The sequence below is a fragment of the Anomalospiza imberbis genome, chromosome 13, assembly GCF_031753505.1.
Source record: "Anomalospiza imberbis isolate Cuckoo-Finch-1a 21T00152 chromosome 13, ASM3175350v1, whole genome shotgun sequence".
Taxonomy (NCBI): domain Eukaryota; kingdom Metazoa; phylum Chordata; class Aves; order Passeriformes; family Viduidae; genus Anomalospiza; species Anomalospiza imberbis.
In genome coordinates this window covers 905,315-924,907 of record NC_089693.1, presented here as the reverse complement: position 1 = coordinate 924,907, position 19,593 = coordinate 905,315, and the positions used below count along the sequence as shown (strand labels likewise).

At 59.1% G+C, this 19,593-nt stretch overlaps 1 protein-coding gene across 6 annotated transcripts in view; it reads right to left on the bottom strand.

The window, feature by feature from the left end:
• Positions 1-9,532: 9,532 nt before the first annotated feature.
• The window catches only part of TLE3 (TLE family member 3, transcriptional corepressor), a 29,137-nt gene continuing 19,076 nt past the window's right edge, over positions 9,533-19,593 (bottom strand). For 3 of the 6 annotated variants that reach the window (XM_068203474.1, XM_068203477.1, XM_068203478.1), the window contains exons 10-21: positions 18,007-18,126; positions 17,535-17,585; positions 17,252-17,407; positions 17,031-17,163; positions 16,089-16,270; positions 15,474-15,550; positions 15,062-15,311; positions 14,212-14,459; positions 13,274-13,421; positions 12,537-12,687; positions 11,410-11,486; positions 9,533-10,937 (exon numbers count right to left, since the gene is read on the bottom strand). In XM_068203474.1, coding sequence (XP_068059575.1) covers positions 10,830-10,937; positions 11,410-11,486; positions 12,537-12,687; positions 13,274-13,421; positions 14,212-14,459; positions 15,062-15,311; positions 15,474-15,550; positions 16,089-16,270; positions 17,031-17,163; positions 17,252-17,407; positions 17,535-17,585; positions 18,007-18,126 — 1,701 coding nt within the window. In that variant the 3' untranslated portion in view covers positions 9,533-10,829. Of the gene's footprint in view, positions 10,938-11,409; positions 11,487-12,536; positions 12,688-13,273; positions 13,422-14,211; positions 14,460-15,061; positions 15,312-15,473; positions 15,551-16,073; positions 16,271-17,030; positions 17,164-17,251; positions 17,408-17,534; positions 17,586-18,006; positions 18,127-19,593 lie in introns of all 6 variants that reach the window. The other 3 variants (XM_068203473.1, XM_068203475.1, XM_068203476.1) reach the window with 1 other exon arrangement.

Below are 19,593 nucleotides of genomic sequence, written 5' to 3'. Positions count from 1 at the left end.
CAATGGATGGCTCCGAGCCGCAGCCCCGGCATCCTCCCCGCCAGAGCTGGCAGCGTTCCTGGAGCCCCGGCAGCCGGCCCAGCAGCCCCAAAAAACCCTGGCACCGGCGCTGGATCTGCCCTGGTACCTCAACCTCCTCCCCGGGTCCGCCCTGGGTACGCCAACGTCTTCCCCAGCAGCCCCAAATCTTCCCTGGGCAGCCCAGCATCCACCCCAGCGGTGCCAGCACCTTCCCTGGGCACTCCACATCTTCTCCAGGCAGCCCAGCGCCCTCCTGACAGCCCTGGCATCTTCCCCTGGCATCCTTTCCAGCCCTGGCATCCTCCCCTGGAGCCCCAGCGCCTGCCCCTGGTAGCCTGGCATCTTCTCCAGGTACCCCGACGTTGTCCCCGGACACTCCCTGGGCACCCTGGCGTCTTTCCCAGGTATCCCAGCATCTTCCCAACGCCTCTGGCACCTTCCCCAGCACTCCTGGTATCTTCCTCGGCAATGCTGGCATCCTCCCTGGCAGCCCCAGCCTCAGCGGGTGCTGCCCCTGTGGGAACCCAGCACATCCCTCTGGCTGCCCTGGCTGTCTCCAGACCCTGGCAGGGGGCTCGCAGACCTTGGCACCAAGTCAAAAACACCTGTGGCTTCCATTTTAGCCCGTGGAAAAAACTGCCAGCTTTGTGTGAGGAATTACAAGCCACAAGGGTTTGAGTGGTGTGGTAGCTGAGTTAACACAGGGTGAAAAAGTAGAATTTTGGGGCTTTTTAGAATGGGGTTCAGGGGACAAGGTGGAGGGATTTGGGCGTGTCCTGGCCTCCTTCTCCTTCTCCTTGCCCTCCATGTCTCGCTGTGATGGTGACACTTTTCTGTTGGTTTAAGGTGCAGACACACTGTCCAACATAAATGACAGATATTGGCACAGTATTGTAAACACGGCACACGGAGTTTTGGGTATAAAATGTGAACACCGCCCTGAGGACAGACAGAATGCCATGGCCGACCTGCTGGACAGAGCTCAGCAAGTCAAAAAAAGAATGTTACAGATAAGAGAAAATAAACCACATTAAGAAACCAACCCTATGCATTCAGACTTCTTCTTTAGCTGCACAAGCTAAGAAACAAAGACTTTAACACTCTCAAAGTCACCTCAGCACCCAAACCCCAAAATGCCCCCACAGCCGGGCGCTCTCCCTGCTCTCCAGCCCGATGCCCGCCTGGCAATCCGGGCACTGCTCGCACCCGTCCTGCCCCAGCTGCCACACCGAGCTGGAAAAGAGGATCCCCGGATCCTGGAGCACGGGCTGAGCGTGCCAGGCAGGCAGGCCAGAGCCCCGAGCTCTCCCCATCATTTCCCCGGATCAAAAATGAGATTTGGGGTGCTTTTTTCTCTCTGCTCCACTCTTTTTCCCGGTGAGGGGCGCGCCCGGGCCAGGAGCAGCCCGTGTTTTGTGTTTCCCGGCTTGGCCACACAATTCGCAGCCGCTTTGAAGAGTCCTTGACTGTCCCTGAGCGATTGAATGTCCCCAAGTGTCGCCTTTTGTCCGGCAGCACCGCTGGGACGAGCCCTCAGCCCCGCTGGACTTTCCTTGGGGACTGAACGCCCGACGGGAGGCTCCGGACCAGAAATTCCCAATCCAAAGCCAGCAGTCGGGATAACCTGGATTTGGGGGTTGGTTTCACAGTCAGAGCTGCAATTTGGGATGTCCTGAAATTGTGAAAAACGAGGAGAACACGGAGCCGCTCCAGGGCTGGAGCCCCTCTGGCGCCAGGCTGGCAGAGCTGGGAATGCTCCCCTGGAGAAGGGAAGGATCCAGGGAGAGCTCAGAGCCCTTGCAGGGCCTGAAGGGGCTCCAGGAGAGCTGGAGAGGGACTGGGGACAAGGATGGAGGGACAGGACACAGGGAATGGCTTCAGAGTGGAAAAGGGGAGATCTAGATGGATATTGGGAAGGAATTCCTGGCTGTGAACGGGGGCAGGCCCTGGCACAGGGTGCCCGGAGCAGCTGGGGCTGGCCCTGCATCCCTGGCAGTGCCCAGGGCCAGGTTGGAGCAGCCTGGGACAGTGGGAGGTGTCCCTGCCATGGCAGGGGTGGCACTGGGTGAGCTTTAAGGTCCTTCCCAGCCCGAACCACTCTGGGATTCCGCGATAAACAATAAATCCCAGCCCCATCCAGGGAGCCTGCAATCCTCTGGGAATGCTCCCAGCTCCCTTCCCGGCCCGGCACTGGCAGCTCAGGCAGCGAGGGGCCCTGCCCGTCCCCCCAGCCCTGCCTGGAGCGGGAGCTGCTGGAACAGGTTGGGATAACGTGCATTTGGCGTGGCCCTACAAGGGGCCCTTTGCAAGGATCACCGAGCCTCGCTGCCAGGGAACGGGGATGAACGGGAAGTGCTCCGAGCTGGGGACGGCACTGCTGCTCCTTGCCCATGGAAAACCCTTCCTGCCTGTGGAAAACCCTTCCTGGTCCATGGAAAACCCTTCCTGGTCCATGGAAAACCCTTCCTGGGCCTTGGAAAACCCTGGATCTGGGAAATGGGGATTTGGAGATGTTTGGGGTGGGGAAGGGCAGGGCCTGGCTCATCCCAGCCTGGAGCTGCTCTGTCCCCATGTGTTCCCAAGCCTGGGCTGGCTGTGGGATCCTGTGCCCTCCTGGACACTCCTGGATGTTCCCGTGGTGGGGAAGGGGAATGCTGCTGCCCCAGCTCCTGCCGCACTTCTGGGGGCGTCCTTGGATTCCGAGTCTCAGCCAGGTTCTGAAAGCGTCCCTGGTGTCACCAGCTCCTCTGGTGATGGTGCTCTGGAAATTCCATGAAAAATTTATAGCCAGGACAGAAAGGAAAAAGGGGAAAAAAAGAAAAAAAAAGAAAAAAATAAAACAAAAAAAAAAAACCCACCAAACAAACCAACCCACCCTCCAGCTGAGCCTCTCCATGAATTCCCGGGATTCGCTTCCCAGGGAGGTCCGGGAGTGCGCTCCAAGGGGAGGACCCCGAGGTGAAGCGCCGGGAAAGGGGAGGGGAAGCAGCTTTTTTAGGGAAGTGCTGGAGAGCGCAGGGAGAGGTCCCGGGGGATTCGCTCCCGGATTCCCGGGGAGGGGACGCTGTCCCCAAATCCCAGCGCTGTGCTCTCGGTCTCCCGGTCCCGGTCCCGGTCCCGCCGGGAATGCTGTGCCCGGATCCTGCCGGGGACGAAGCTGCGGGGAAGGCGCTGGGAGGAGCAGAGCCCTCAGCAGGTGCCGTGGGGGCAGCCCAGGAAATCCCAGTTTTCCATCGGCCCCTGCTCTCCTCCTTCAGCATTCCAGGGGTGCCCAGCGCCCACGGAGCAGCTCCTGGCACAGCACAGGGGGCTGCCCACGTGTCCCACAGTGTCCCTGTCCCCAGCCCAGCCCCATCCAGCTTTAACGAGGCTTGGGTGGCATTGCCAACAGCAGGAGGACCTGGAGCGATTCCAGAGGCCCTGGAGCTGCTGTGGAGCCGGGCTGGGAGAGCTGGGAATGCTCACCTGGAGAAGGGAAGGATCCAGGGAGAGCTCAGAGCCGCTGCCAGGGCCTGAAGGGCTCAGGGAGAGCTGGAGAGGGGCTGGGATGGGGATGGGGGTGCTGGGCTGGGATTCCCCATTCCCTCCCGGCCCTGCCGGCTCCCGAGGGAAGCTGTGCCCTCCATCCCTCCATTCCCAGCCTCCCCAAACCCATGGATCCACTGATCATGGTGCAGGCAGCTGCTCCCTTTGGTCCTGGCCCTTTGCTGCCAGTCTGGAACATTCCATGTCCATCCCTGCAGATCTCTGGGAAGCAGCGGGGACCCGGTGCCAGCCAAGTGCCACCACCCCTGCCAGCAGCCCCTGCAGCCAGGTGCCCTCTGGGTGCTCTCCCGGCCTGGAAATGCTCAGAGTTTTATTAAATCATAAAAACCTCCCAGATCTCGTTAAGGCCCAGCTGCCCCTGCAGCTCCCGCAGCGCTTTAATGCCATCTTTTATCTTTTCTGATTGACACAAAACTGCTCAGCCCTGGGACAAAGCCAGCCCTGCACCCCTGGGACCTCCCCAAAACCCTGGGGACACCCCAAAAAACAGGGGACACTGGGGATGTGAGCCCCACGGGGTGACGCAGGCACTCCCAGCCCTGGGGACACCCCAAAAACCAGGGGACATGCAGGGCTGAGCCCCACAGGGATGACACAGGCACTCCCAGCCCTGGGGCCACCCTAAAACCCTGGGGACACCGGGGGGCTGAGCCCTGGGACCTCCCCACACTCCTGGGGACACCCTGGGGCTGAGCCCCACGGGGCGCCGCAGGCACTCCCAGCCCTGGGGACACCCCAAAAACCCTGGGGACACCCCAAAAACCCCGGGGACACCCACGGGGCGCTGCAGGCACTCCCAGCCCTGGGGACACCCCAAAACCCCGGGGACACCCACGGGGTGCCGCAGGCACTCCCAGCCCTGGGGACACCCCAAAAACCCTGGGGACATCCCAAAAACCCCGGGGACACCCACGGGGTGCTGCAGACACTCCCAGCCCTGGGGACACCCCAAAAACCCTGGGGACACCCCAAAAACCCCGGGGACACCCACGGGGCGCCACAGGCACTCCCAGCCCTGGGGACACCCCAAAACCCCGGGGACACCCACGGGGCGCTGCAGGCACTCCCAGCCCTGGGGACACCCCAAAAACCCTGGGGACACCCACGGGGCGCCGCAGGCACTCCCAGCCCTGGGCTGGATTTCCCAGGCAGGGCCCAGCTCAGGAGGGTCCCTGCAGGCTCGGGGGCTCCTCGGCTTTCCCGAGGATAACGAGGCCTCTGTGTGCTCCCGGTTTTTGTCTGGGGCTGGGGCTGGCTCCGGAGGGAAGTGTTGTGTGAGGGTGTTGTGGAAAAGCCTTGGCTCCATCTGGGAGCTGTCAGGAAAAGGCTGAGCTCAATCACACGTTGTTATGAATGGCAGCATTGGAGCCTTTAAAACCTTTGCTTTTTTCCTTCTCTTTTTTCCTTCTCTTTTTATTTTCCCCCTCTTTTTTCTCATTTTTTAAAAATATTTTTGTTTCCCCTCCCCTGCAAGGTAAATTCCAGCTGGGATCAACACTCCCCAGGAATTCCCCTGGAGGAAGTTGGCTGTTCACCAACTCATCTTGTAAAAAAAAATAATAATAATAGTGGAAAAAAAAAGATTCATTATTCCTGTTGAGCTGAGATGAAACAATTCCCTGGAATTAACGAGGCTCCTTTTGGCCAGCCGAGGTTCTGCTCCAATGAAAGTTTTTATTGTTGCCCAGAAAAGCCAAAAAAACCCCAAATTCCCCCCGGGGGTGAGAGCAGGGCTGCATTTGGGGCTCTCTCAGGGCTGCCCAAGAGGTGGCCCCAAGCCCATCCTGATCCTGCCAGCATTCCCAAATCCTGGATGGGCTTTTCCAGGCAGAAACCAGGGATGCTCCGGGCTCAGGGGATGAGGGAGGCTCGTCCCACACGGGTGGGGGACAGAGGAGAGGGTTTAAAGCAAATCCAACCCCCCTGAGCAGGGTGGGCCGCGGGACAAGAGCCTGGGATGTCAGGGGACAGCCCCGGGGACAGGAGTGGCAAGGACAGGGACAGGAATCCTGGGAAAAGGGGATTTTCAGTGGAGCATGGAATCCTGCAATGGTTTGAGCTGGAAGGGACGTGGAAGGACATCCAGTGCCATGGCAGGGACATGTCCCACTGTCCCAGGCTGCTCCAGCCTGGCCTCGGGCACTGCCAGGGATCCAGGGGCAGCCCCAGCTGCTCTGGGAATTCCAGCCCAGCCCTCCCCATCCTCCCAGGGAACAATTCCTTCCCCAGATCCCATCCATCCCTGCCCTCTGGGGAGCCATTCCCTGTGTCCTGTCCCAAGCCCCCTCCCCACACAGGCACCCCGTGCCAGCCCCAGGACGGATTTTTCCAGCAGGGTTGGGATTTTTCCTGCTGGGCTGTTTTGCTTTCCGCCTCGGCTCCGCTCGCTGATACTTTGATTTTGATTTTCCCGGGGTGGATTAAGCCGAAGGAGAGTTTCGGTCCGTTTTCCAGCGGGATGCCGGGAAGCCCCAGCGCCGGGAAGAGGAGCACGATGAGCATCGGAGGGCGGCGGCGGCCGGGGCGAGCCTTTGGAAGCGATGCCAGCCCCGGAGCAGCGAACAAAGCCCGGGCAGGGGCCGCCCCCAGCGCGGCGCGGAGCCGCCCGCGCCCCGCGCACAATGGCCCGGCGCAATCGTTCATTATAACTCAATTACTGTAATTAAAACCGCTGCGCTGCACCGGCAGAGCCGCCGAAGGGAGCGGTGCCAGCAGAATTCACGCTCGGCGGCAGCAGCCAGCGACAGCAGCAGCTGAGGGTGTCCCCGAGCGCCGCCACCATCTGTCCCCAGCCCGGGGGTGGCACCCCGGCAACAGGGCTGGGAGGGGAGGGGAAGGGATGGAAAAGGGCTGGGAAGGGAGGGGAAGGGGTTGGGAGGGGTGGAAAAGGGCTGGGAAGGGATCGAAAGGGGAGGGGAAGGGATGGGAAGGGATGGAAAGGGGATGGGAAGGGAGGGGAAGGGGTTGGGAGGGGTGGAAAAGGGCTGGGAAGGGAGCGAAAGGGGAGGGGAAGGGATGGGAAGGGATGGAAAGGGGATGGAAAGGGGATGGGAAGGGGCTGGGAACGGGAGGGGAAGGGATGGAATGGGATGGAAAAGGGCTGGGAAGGGATCGAAAGGGGAGGGGAAGGGATGGGAAGGGGCTGGGAAGGGACGGAAAGGGGATGGGAGGGGTGGAAAAGGGCTGGGAAGGGAGATCCCGTTATCCCGGATTCCCTGGTGGGCAGATGGCGGGGATGTGCCTGGGGCACAGCTGGATGCATGCTCTGCTTTGTTCCTGGGGTGGGCACGGCTCGGCATGGCACAGGGGACACAGCGTGGCATGGGATGGGACACAGAACATGGAATGGGACACAGAACGTGGCACAGGGGACACAACATGGCATGGCAAAGGACACAGAACATGGAATGGGACACGGAACATGGCATGGGACACGGAACATGGCATAGGACACGGAACATGGCATAGGACACAGAACATGGCATGGGACACGGAACATGGAATGGGACACAGAACATGGCATAGGACACAGAACATGGCATGGGACACAGAACATGGCATAGGACACGGAACATGGCATAGGACACGGAACATGGAATGGGATGGGACACAGAACGTGGCACGGGACACAGAACATGGAATGGGATGGGACACAGAACATGGCATGGGACACAGAACATGGCACAGGACACAGAACATGGAATGGGATGGGACACAGAACGTGGCACGGGACACAGAACATGGAATGGGATGGGACACAGAACATGGCATGGGACACAGAACGTGGCACGGGACACAGAACATGGAATGGGATGGGACACAGAACGTGGCACGGGACATGGAACGTGGCATGGGACACAGAACACGGCATGGCCCAGCACGGCTCGGCTTTCCCAGTGCTCCCCTTCAGGGACCCAGACCCAGCCTGAGAAAAACAGTTTGGATACTCCAGGACCAAATCCCTGCCCACCTCCACGGGAGCCCGTCCAGTCTGAGGTTCATGCAGGAATTCGATGCTCACAAAAGGAAATCTCAAACAAGAAGTGGGCAGTGCCACCCAAAAATGCCGTGTGCCAGGCTGCCACCTTCACATCCTCAGGATCCCAGGAAATCCATTCCCACTTGTTTTTCTGGCCATTTCCAGCTCTGCTTTTCCTGGCAGCGTGGGCCGGGCCTGACCTGACAGCACCTTTAAAAAATCCCTCATGGATTTAAAATTTAAAATTCCAGCGTGGCAGGGGGGATGGGAATAATTGAATTATAAAATCTGGGAGCTGGCAGCACAAACGGGAGTGGGAGAGCCCAAGAGCTCCTCCCCAGCACTTGGACAAGCCGAGTGCACCCCCATGGAGTGCCGAGGGCAGCTGGGGAGGGAAGGGAACCCTTTCCCTTCCCTGGGCAGGGCTGGAAGCGCCGCCGGAGCCGCTCCGGTGCCCAAGGGAGGCCTGGGGGTCCCTTCCCCTCCCCTGCCCGGGCTCTCCCAATCTCCCAACAAAGGATTCCTTGCAATTCCGACCTTTTAATGGTCTCCCCGTGTCAGCCCCTGGCCGCATCCAGCCTCCAAGGGGATGGAAACGCGCTCCCGGGCACTGCTCCTGCAGCCGGGCGGGCAGGGCGCTGCTCCTGCCTTTCATCCCTCCCTCGCAGCAGGTCCTGTCACCTCGCATCCATCATCGGAGCCCCGCAGGACGCTCCAGCTGGCCCAGTTCATGGAAGGGCTTGGTCTCCATCAGGGTGCCGGGCCGGGAGCTCGGGAATGCCGCTGGGAATGGCGCTGCTGGAATCGCGGGCATGGAAGCCACCGGTCCCGTCCTGAGGCAGCGCCCGGGCAGGATTCCCTGATCAGGATTCCCCGATCAGGATTCCCCGATCGCAGCCCTCTCCCTGCATCCCCACATCCCGGCAGGAGCAGAACTGCCAGGTGCTGAAAGGGAGGGATGGGGTTTGGGATGGAGCCCAGCCCTCGGCAGCACATCCCACGGGACTGGGGCGATGCCGAGGGCTGGGAATTTCTCCCATTAATCCTGGGCTCCATCCCACCTCCGGCGACACCCACAAAGTCGGGGGTCCCTGTCAGGGGTGTCCTGTGCCCCCCGACCCTCCCCTGCTCCTGCCTTTCCCCCCACCTCCGTGAAATTCCATGGATCAGAGGGTTTAGAGACACTTTGCTTGCAGTTGAGCTTCAGTACATTGACTTTTTATTCTTTTTTTTCTCTTTTTGGCCCTTTTTTACAAAAACCAGTGGTAGTTATTAACAGCTGTACAGATTCTGCTATATACTTTGGTGTGAAGTTGAGAGCCTGGCTCCGGAACACGCAATTCCTGCATTTCACTCCTGGCATTTCGGGGAGAAAAACCAAGCAGCCGAGCCTGGGGGACAGGAGCTGGGGGTGACCCCACTGCCAGGGGGGCCCTGGGGACAGGGCAGAGCCCCCCAGCCCTTCCCAGCACAGCCCCATCCATGCGCCACGGAGCTGGGAGCGCTGTGCCCAGGGTCAGGGAGCAGAAAGGGGCAGAGCTGCCCCCACAGATCCCAAAAACCGACCCCTAAACACCCCTGGGACAGCCCTGGACCCCTCCAAGGCTCTGCTGGCCCCCGGGGCAGTCGTTAATCTGAGCCAAACCACCCTAAAACGCCTTTCCCTAAAAGCAGCTTTAGAGAACTTTTCCTTCCTTGGATCATCCGTGCCCCAAAGCGATCCCACCCTCCCACGGAGCCACCCCAGCCTGGAACCTTCCCTCACGTCAGCTCAGAACCCTCTCATGCCGGTGGGAACACCAGGATTTCCCAGGAGATCTCTCTTCCTTCCCAGCTCCTCTGTCTGCCCCGGGAGCAGCCGGAGGGATGGGATGGGATGGGATGGATCCCTCAGAGGGATGGGACCGAGGCTCCTGGGAGGGCTGCAGTTCCAGGTCTTCTCCATCCTCCTCTCCAAACCGTTTTCCCCTCAACCCTAAACATCTGTTTTTATTTCCTTTTGGACCAGATCCAACTCGCCAAAAATAATCCATAAAAATGCGGTATAAAAATCCTCTGCCGTGTGCTACGATACAGGTGAGCACTTCTGCTACACAAATACTTTTATTTTCCCGTTAGGTCTTCGTTTTTTTTTTGTCTTTTTTTTTTTTTTTTGTCCTTTTTGGAACCCTTTAGTACAAAAGGCCTGTGGGGGGAGGGAGTTGCTCCATAAAACCAGAAGACACAAGACCATAAAGCCCACAAGGACCACAAACAGCCCCCCACCACACACAAACCCTACTTGTTAGTAAACTTCTCGCTTTTAAAAAAAACTGTATTTTTTTTTTGTCTTTTTTTTTTTCAAGGTTATCAATTCTAATTCTTTACTTTCATTTGAATACAAAACACATAAGTTTGCTATTATCTTTCGTGGCTCCCTGAGCTGAATTTTCTAAGCTTTCTTTGAAATCACTCCTCATTTGCTTCTGTCCGAAGACCAAGAAGGGCTTGCGTGGGCTTCCCCTTTTCTTCAAACATCCAAGCACGGAAAAAAAAAAAAAAAAAAAAAAAAAAAAAGAAGGATAAATCCATAAATCCATCTATAAAAAACAAACCCCAAGGTGATTGTGTTGATGTCCCGTCAGTAGCTGAGGATCCGAGCGATTCCCCACCATCACTAACACACGACGCACGACAGGAGGAACAACTTTTCACCAGTGGACATCTCTGCTCAGCCTGGATGGCAAAGTCCCCACGGACACTTCCGGAGTGGGGAAGGAAAAAGGGGGGAAAAACCCCAAAAAACAAAAAAAAACAACAACAACAAAAAAAAAAAACCAACCAAAAAACCCCCAGAATAAAATTGCCACCACCAAAACCATCAGTGGAATACAATTACAGCAGACAAAAATACACAACTAAGTGTACTGGGAGGGTCCCCCCTTCCCACGCTATTTCCTAGTCCAGTATTTACATTTTTCACAAGTCTTATGCGGGATGCACAAAAAAAAAGTCCCAATAAAAAAAGGAGTCCTTTATAGTGCCATCAAAGCCAGACGGAAAGAACCGGAAAACCAAAAAAAAAAAAAAAAAAAAAAAAAAAAAAAAAAAAAAAAAAGCCAAAAAATCAAAAGGAACCCCAAAACCTTGAAACCAAATAAAAATCCGTTTAGGGCTTCCATGTGTGCCAGAGTTGCAGATCTCCAAATAAATCCAAGTGTGGCGGGTGCCGGGCGGAGCTGGGCCGGGCCCGGGGCCTCCCCTCGGCATTCCCGGAGCGTTCCGAGTGCTGGAAATCCCAGGCTCAGTAGATGACCTCGTAGACCGTGGCCTTCTTGTCCCCGGAGCCCGTGACGATGTACTTGTCATCCGCCGAGATGTCGCAGCTCAGCACGGACGAGGATTCCTTGGACTGGGAAAAGCAGGAGGGGAGAGAAACCATCAGAGAGGGAGAGAGAGAAAACCCAGCAGGGTGGGAGAGAGAACCCAGCGGGGTCAGGGAGAGCGAGAACCCATCAGTGGGAAGAGAGAAAACACAGCAGGATGGGAGAGAGAAAAAACCCAGAGGGGTGGGAGAGAGAGAACCCAGCAGGGTCAGGGAGAGAGAAAACCCAGCAGGGTCAGGGAGAGAGAAAATCCAGCAGGGTCAGAGAGGGAGAAAACCCAGCGGGGTCACAGTGAGAGAAAACCCAGCAGTGGGAGGGAGAAAACCCAGCAGGGTGGGATTCCAGGATCCCTCAGCAGCATCTGTGCTGGGGGCAGCACCATATCCTGCACCCTGACACCCATCCGGCCCTCCCAGAGGATCTCCCCTCTCTCCAGGATAACTGGGAATGGGATTCTGGGAGCAGCCCCCACCCCGTGGCCTTCCCAAGCTCTCCTACCTGGAAGATGCTGGCTCCGTAGGGCGTCCTCCAGGCGTTGAGCAGGTTGTCCTTCCCAGTGCTCACAAACCACTTCCCTGCAGCAGGAATTTGGGATCAGCAGCCGAACGCTGCCGGGACCACCTCCCCGACCCTTCCCTGTCCCCACAGGCTGTCTGAGCCCAGAGATTTGGGAGAAATGGGAAAACCTGGAGGTTCCCTGGGGAGTCCTGCCCAGCCCTACTCTGCTGGAAGAATCCAAGTGCTGCTTCCCACCTCCAGTGGTGCCCTGTGGCTGTTTGCAGCCACAGCCAGGATGGGCTTATGGGAATAAACCCTGCCAGAACCAGGGTGGGTTTATGGGAATAATCCAGGGAATAAACCCTGCCAGAACCAGGGTTTATGGGAATAATCTAGGGAATAAACCCTGCCAGAACTAGGGGGGGTTTATAGGAATAATCCAGGGAATAAACCCTGCCAGAACCAGGATGGGGTTATGGGGATAACCCGGGGAATAACCCCTGCCAAAACCAGGATGGGTTTTATGGGGATAAACCCTGCCAGAACCAGGATGGGGTTATGGGAATAAACCCTGCCAGAACCAAGATGGGGTTATGGGAATAAACCCTGCCAGAACCAGGATGGGGTTATGGGAATAAACCCCGCCAGAACCAGGATGGGTTTATGGGAATACCCCAGGGAATAAACCCTACCAAAACCAGGATGAGTTTATGGGGATAACCATGGCCACAGCCAGGATGGTTTTATGGGGATAAACCCCACCAGAACCGGGATGGGTTCATGGGAATAAACCCCAAGTGCAGCATCCACGGGATGGATCCTGCTGGAAACATCCGTGCTCAGCCCCCCTTGCTGCGTTGAGCACCGTCCCCTCCTGCAGCTCATGGACATCCCTGAAGTGTCCATGGCCAGGCTGGACGGGGCTTGGAGCACCCTGGGACAGAGGGAGTTGCCCCAACTTAAGGTTCCTTCCAACCCCAAATATTCCATGATTCCACGCTCCCATCCATGATGAGGGGTCCAGGGTGGGGGGGTCAGGTGGAAGGTGCCCCAGAGATGAGCTCGAAGGTCTCTCCCAACCCAAACCACTCCACGACTCCGTGATGCCCATCCCTGCCCGAGCTCACCGCAGTAGGCGAATTTGAGGGAGAGGACGCAGCTCTCGTGCAGGTGCAGCTGGTACTTGTCGGGCTTGGTGTGGTGCAGCACCTCCACGTTGCTGCTCTCCATGCCCACCGCCAGCCACTCGCCCGTCGGGCAGTATCCCAGAGAGAAGATCTGCAGGAAGATACGGGGGGATCAGCGGGAATTCCCGGCCCCCCGCCGGAAGGTCGGGATGAGAGATCCTCAAGGTGCCGCCCAACCCAACCGCTGTGGGATCTGTGGCAGTGCTGGAGGTGCTGGCCAGCCCCCGATGGATGGAACAGGTGGGGAGAGGCAGATCCCTGGGTTGGGATGGCTCCATCCCCATGGATACTGCTGCCCTTACCAATGGGACACAGGGTCCCAGCTCTGTTCCTGTGGATCAGGGCTCTGGCAGGCTCTGCTGAGCCTGATCCCTGAACCCTGCTCTCATCCCACCCACAGGGCACCCAGAGAACCCTGTTACATCCACAGGCATCCCACAAAAACAGCTGCTTCCTCAACAGCAGCCTCATCCTGCCAGGATGGAAAAGAGGAGCTGGCACAAGATCCAGGGAGCCCCACGGCTCCAGCATTCCTGGGCCACCCCGAAACCAGCGGGAACAGCCACACTCGGAGCTCCCAGGGCCGTTTTCCCAGCAGGAAAAGCCCCTCCCAGGAGCCGGGGCTGAGCAGGACCCCCTGTTTCCCGTGGGGACGGATCCCTGGTCCCTTGCCCTACCTGGGAGGTGAAGTCGTGCTGCTGCAGCTGCCGCCCTTCCCGCAGGTCCCAGGAGCGCACCGTGTTGTCCAGGCCCCCCGTCCACAGCTTCGTACCGTCGTGGGAGATGTCTATGCAGCTGGCCCCGTCCGTGTGGCCTTGGAATTGCCTTGGGAGCAGAAACAAATGATGGAATTCTGCAAGGAGAGCGCTAGAAAAAGCACGGAGCTGCCCTCAAGGTGCTCAGACGACGTTTGCGTGGCTGGTCCACAATGAATATTCCTGGAAATCCATCCAGGAGCATCCTGGGCTGAGGAGCACCAGCCTGGCCAAGGACTGGGCTGGTTTAGGGATGAGCACCAGGAGATGGTGCAGCATCACCACAGGGTGTTCCTGGCTCCAGCCCAGAGAGGATGGTGGAGTCCCCATCCCGGGAATGTTTAAGGCCAGGTTGGATGGGGCTTGGAGCAACCGGGGATAGTGGAAGGTGGTTTTTACTCAAGGAAGAGAGGAAAGGGATGTCAGTGGGGGGGAAGAGGAAAGGGAACATGATGGGCAGAAGAGGAAAAGGGACCATGATGAGAGGGAAGAGGAAAGAGATGGCAATGGGGTGGAGAAAGAACAAACGAGACATTGATGAAGGAAGAGGAAAAGGGATGTTGATAAAAGAAAAGGAAAACATTGCCAAAAAGAAGAGGAAAACGGACACTGACAAAAGGAAAAGGAACACTGACAAAAGGAGAAGAAAAGGGTGTTTTTGTGGGGGAAAAGGGAAAAGGAACACTGACAAAAAGACAAGAAAAGGGATGTTGTGGGGGAAGAGGGAAAGGGACGTTGCGGGGGATGAGGGTAAAGCAACACCGACAGAAGACAAAAAGGAACGTGATGGGATAAAATCGACCTTTAAGGTCCTTCCCGCCCCACGATCCCTGAGCAGCAGGACCCCGGCGGGGGCTCACCTGACCAGGGTCTGGTTGTGCAGGTCCCAGACGGCGATGTTGCCGTCGCTGCAGCACGAGAAGCACACCTTGGCGTCGGGGCTGATGGCCAGCGCGTAGCACGCGGGCGCCGACGACGTCAGCTCGGCCTTGATGCGCGGCGTGGGCGACGCCAGGTCCCAGATGGTCAGCGTGCTGGCCTCGCCCCCCACGATCAGCGTGCGGCCGTCCGGCAGCAGCTTGCAGGAGCGGATGTAGTTATCCCTGTTCTGGGGACAGAAGGGACCGTGAGGGACGGGCTGGGGACGGGGGAGGTGGTGATGGAAGGGAAAGGGAGTGGAGGGAAGGCGTGTTATGGGGGGACGGGAAAAGGGATGTGGAGAGGGAAGAGGAAAGGGAGTGCAAGGGGTTGGGAGAAGGGGAAAAGGGATGTTGATGAGAGAAGAGGAAAAGGGACGTTGATGGGAGAAGAGGAAAAGGGACGTTGATGGGAGAAGAGGAAAAGGGAATTTGATGGGAGAAGAGGAAAAGGGACGTTGATGGGGAGAAAAGGGCAACAGGGTGAGAAAAGAGGAAAAGGAACATTGATGGGGAAAGAGGAAAAGGGAAATCTAAAGGGGGAAAAGAGAGGTAATGGCAAGAGGAGAAAGACAGTGATGGAACACAAAGAGTTGGAAATGGGGAAGAGCAAGAGGGCGTTAAGGGGGGAAGAGGAATGGGACGGCAGCGGGGAAAAGAGGAAGCACAGATGGCAATGTGGGGAAGAGACGGTGGTGTTAACGGGGAGAAGATGACGAACAGAGGTGGGTGAGGGCAGGGGACACAGCCCTGGGGACAGCAGCAGCCCCAGCATGGGGACTCCAGCCCTCACCAGGCAGTCCAGCTGGGAGATGGGGCTCTTGCTGCCGGGCTGGCTGATGTCCCAGATCTTGACGCAGCCCTTGCCGCCGGTGTAGACGTGGCGCGTGGGGTTGCTGATGGTGACGGCGCACACCACCTCGCCGTGGCTCAGCGTGTTGATCTGCCGCGCGTGCCGCGGGATGCCGGGCCCCGCCAGCGCGTCGTGCGGGAACGGCACCGGCTGCATCTGCCCGTCCGCGCTCACGTGGAACGAGTAGGCCCTGCCAGGGTGGGACAGGGCTCAGCTCCAGGGACGGAGCTTTTGGGGACTGTCACACAGTCACACGCTGTGTGCACAGCGCCAGCCCTGCCTGAAGGCCGCCCTCGTCTCCCTCCCCGCCACTCGTCCCCTCCGATCCCACAAAAATCCAAGCGGGGCTTACGGTTTCCCTCCAGGGATGGATGCCAGGCTGGAGGGCAGGCCCGGGGCTCGCATGGGTGGGTGAGGGTCAAACCCGACCTGCCAAGAGATGCACGGACACGGGTGAGGCCAGGAATGCCACAGAGCTTCCCATCCGTGAGCCCTGGGGACACTGGGCAGCTCCTCTTTTCCCCGGCTGCTCAAATTGGCATTTCCCCCTGGCAGGAAGGGGGAACCAGCCAAAGGTTTTGGGTCTGCAAGAACCAGCTGGGACATGCTCCTCTCCCCGTGTTGTTACCAAGCCCCCAGGGATGGGATCAGCCATGTTGTGCCCAGCACCCCGAGGGAAGAAACCCCTGAGTCTGCTTTAATGGCAGTGTTCAACCCCTTGTTCTGCCTTAAACCAGGAGTTTAGTGAGAGGAATGGGAAGGGGGTCGAGGAATGGGAAGGAGAAACCCCAACCCAGCGACACGTGCACGTCACCCCACCAAGAATCATCTCCATCCGCATCCCTCTGACCCAAAGCACAGCTGGCTTTGAGAGGGAACCCCAACCTCCCGGCCCCCAGAAGCCCCCCGAGCCCTCCCCCCCAGCGAGAAAGGAGCTAAAAGTGCTACGTACAGCTCCAAAGCTCACCATTGGTGACCGGCCGTAGGCAGCGGCGGCGGCGGCGGCCGCGCTCATCTGCGGGGGGAGGTTGTGCAGCCCCGCGTAGGCGCCGGGGCTCGTCAGGGACCCGTTCATCTCGTGGTGCCCCATCATGGCAAAGGGCGCCGCGTAGGAGCCCGCGATGGAGATGGGCGTCCGCAGGGCCGAGGCTGCGAGAGCGGGGCACGGTCAGGGCTGGGACACGGGCAGGGAGTTGGGGGACACGGGCATGGCTGAGGACACAGGCACGGCTGGGGGGACACGAGCAGGGCTGGACATGGGCAGGGCTGGGGGGAGATGGGCAGGGAGTGGGACACAGGCACGGCTGGGAGGACAGCTGGAATACCAGCAGGGCTGGGGGGACACAGGCAGGGCTGGGGGGACACAGGCAGGGCTGGGGGGACACAGGCAGGGCTGGGGGGACACAGGCAGGGCTGGGGGGACACAGGCAGGGCTGGGGGGACACAGGCAGGGCTGGGGGGACACAGGCAGGGTGCAGAGCAAAGCATGGCCATGGAAAAAACCCAACACCGCAGGCTCCAACCCCTGGCCCAACACCACCTTCTTCCCAGCCCAAAGCACTGAGTGCCACATCCAGGGATTCCTTGCACACCTCCAGGGATGGGCTCTCCACCACCTCTCCCAGGGCAGCCCCTGCTGAGGCCTGACCACTCTTTACACGAAGAATTCCTCCTGAAGTCCAACCTGAACTTCCTCTGGCACAGCTTGAGGCTGTATCCCCTCATCCCAACCCTGCTCACTCCACGACCAGACCTCCCTCCTCACCCCATCAGCTGTCCAGACCTGGATTAGGTCCCCCATAAATGCAATCCCCCCAAAGCTGCTGTTCCCCGTTGACAGGAATGAGCTGAAGCTGTGCTGGGGACAATGGTGACACTGCGGTGACACCGCGGTGACACGGGTACCCACCCAGGGGGTCCATGCCGCTGGGTTTGCCGGGCATGGGCCGCAGCCCCGGGGTGCTGCTGGTGCCCGGGGTGGGAGCGTCGTTCCTGGGCGTCGGAGTGTTGGACTTGAGGCCGGGCGTGGAGGATTTGTCGTTCTGGGGGGAGAAGGGATGGAGAAGGAGGGATGAGCTCCAGCTGCTGGGACCCACAGCCCTGGCCCAGGGAGCCCCAGGAGGGACGTACGTGGCCCAGGTCCTTGGTCTTGGAGGAGGGAGTGCTGCTGGAGGAGGCCACCGAGGCCGGGCTGTTGGGAGCGTCGCCCTTCTTCAGCCCGCGGGCTTTGTCCAGGCCGTTCTCCGGGGGGGAATGGGCCGGGCTCACCCGGGGGGTGGCGGGGTCCTGAGAGATGGGAAAAGCCTTGCAATTCCCACAGTGGGAAGGAAGGGCTCCCTCCGGCTTCACCCTTCAGGCTGGTGTTGGGAGGTCCCTAAGGAATCACCTCCCACGTCCCAAACCCAGAGCTCACCTCATTGGAGACATCGACCACCAGGTCATCGCTCTTGTCACCATCGCTGTCCTGGAACACACAAAACGTGTCACACCCTGCAGAGAGCTCCAAAAACTGGGGGGGACCATCCCCCCCGAGGGGCCAAACCACCCCCAGCAGCAGCAGCAGGACTCTCGGGCTGGAGATCAGGGGGAATTCTTTCATGGAAAAGGTGGTCAGGTGACGGAAGGGGGTAGCCAGGGCAGGGGCGCAGTCAGCCAGGGGAGTGGATGAGGCACTTGGGGACACGGATTATGATGGCCTTGGCAGCGTGGGGGATGGTTGGACCCCATGGTCTCCAAGGCCTTTTCCAGCCTGAATGATCCCACGGTTCTCTGTCCCAGCTCACCCACATCGCATCTGGAAAGCGTCACCCCAAATCCCACTTTCTGCCCCCAGACGCCACCCCCAGGTGTCCCCGTGGCCTCAGGAGCCCGTGGCTGTCACTCACATATCGGCTCATGCTGTCCTTCTCCTCCGCTTTCCGCTTCTTGGAGTCGATGCTGTAATCCGTGGAGCTCCGGTGCTTCTCGCTGGCCCGCAGGCTCTCCGAGGGGGACACGGAATTATTCTGCAGGGATGGGAGAAGCTTTGAAGGGGGAACAGAAGGAAACGGGGCTCCACGAGCAGCACATCCCGAGGGGACACGCACAGCCCTGCCCCAGCAGGGATGAGACACCCTGGTCCCCCCTGTGTCACAGGATCCAGGGGACAAACCAACATCAGGAGGACTGGGAATGCTGTGAGGATGTCCATGGACACCTGAGCTCCTTTGCTGCAAGAGCAGGAAAATGCAGGAGGAGGTTGTTTACAGAAACATCTGGGAAATACCACATGGCCAGGAATGGCAGAGCCCAGCGCCCATGGCACAGCTCTGCTCGTTGGGAATTCTGTCCTTGCCTCAAGCAGCAAAGCCCAGGACACGCTGGCATTCCCAGGAAAACTCCAGAGCCCAGGAGTTCTCCCTCTGGCAGAGCTGGGAGCCCCAGCCAGGAGGAGTGAAGGAACCGCTGCATCCCAGCCCTGGAGCCAAAGGACATCCTCAAAATGTCCTGGAAAACCCACGTGACCAGGAGTGCCAGTGGCACAGGGGGCATTCTGCCCTGGCTCCAAACAGCAGAGCCCAGGAGATGCCGGCATTCCCGGGAATGCTGGAGGCAAACACAGCAGCACAACGAGGAGGATGCCTGGCCCCAGTCCTGCATATGCCCCTGCACATTCCCTCCCCTCGCTCCCTGGGAGCAGCAGGATCCACCCCTGCTCACTCCCCTGAGTCCCTGGGAGCAGCAGGATCCACCCCTGCTCCCTCCCCTGAATCCCTGGGTGCAGCAGGATCCATCCCTGCTCCCTTCCCTGAATCCCTGGGTGCAGCAGGATCCATCCCTGCTCCCTCCCCTGAATCCCTGGGTGCAGCAGGATCCACCCCTGCTCACTCCCCTGAGTCCCTGGGAGCAGCAGGATCCATCCCTGCTCCCTCCCCTGAATCCCTGGGAGCAGCAGGATCCATCCCTGCTCCCTCCCCTGAATCCCTGGGTGCAGCAGGATCCATCCCTGCTCCTTCCCCTGGGAGCAGCAGGATCCATCCCTGCTCCTTCCCCTGGGTGCAGCAGGATCCATCCCTGCTCCTTCCCCTGGGAGCAGCAGGATCCATCCCTGCTCCTTCCCCTGGGAGCAGCAGGATCCATCCCTGCTCCCCCAGCCTGCCAGCCCCGCCGAGCAGCGCCGATCCCGAGCCATGCCCGCCTTTCTTCCCCGGCTGAAAGGGAGAACCAAAGCAGTTCATGTTTCTCCTCGGTCCCCACTAAGCAGCTTTGGATAACACGGAGCTCTTTCTTCCCAGGCAGTCATGCTGAAAACCCTCGCAGCTCCCAGAGAATCATGTCAGGCATTTAGAGGCATCGATCCATTCAGCCCCGCTCCTGGCCCGCCGCCAAGGAACTAAATATTTTTTATTGCACAGGCAAAGGCTGGGGAAAATATGAATGACTAACGCTGATTATCGCACACATTAAACCTCCACGGGGAATACCCCAGCTCG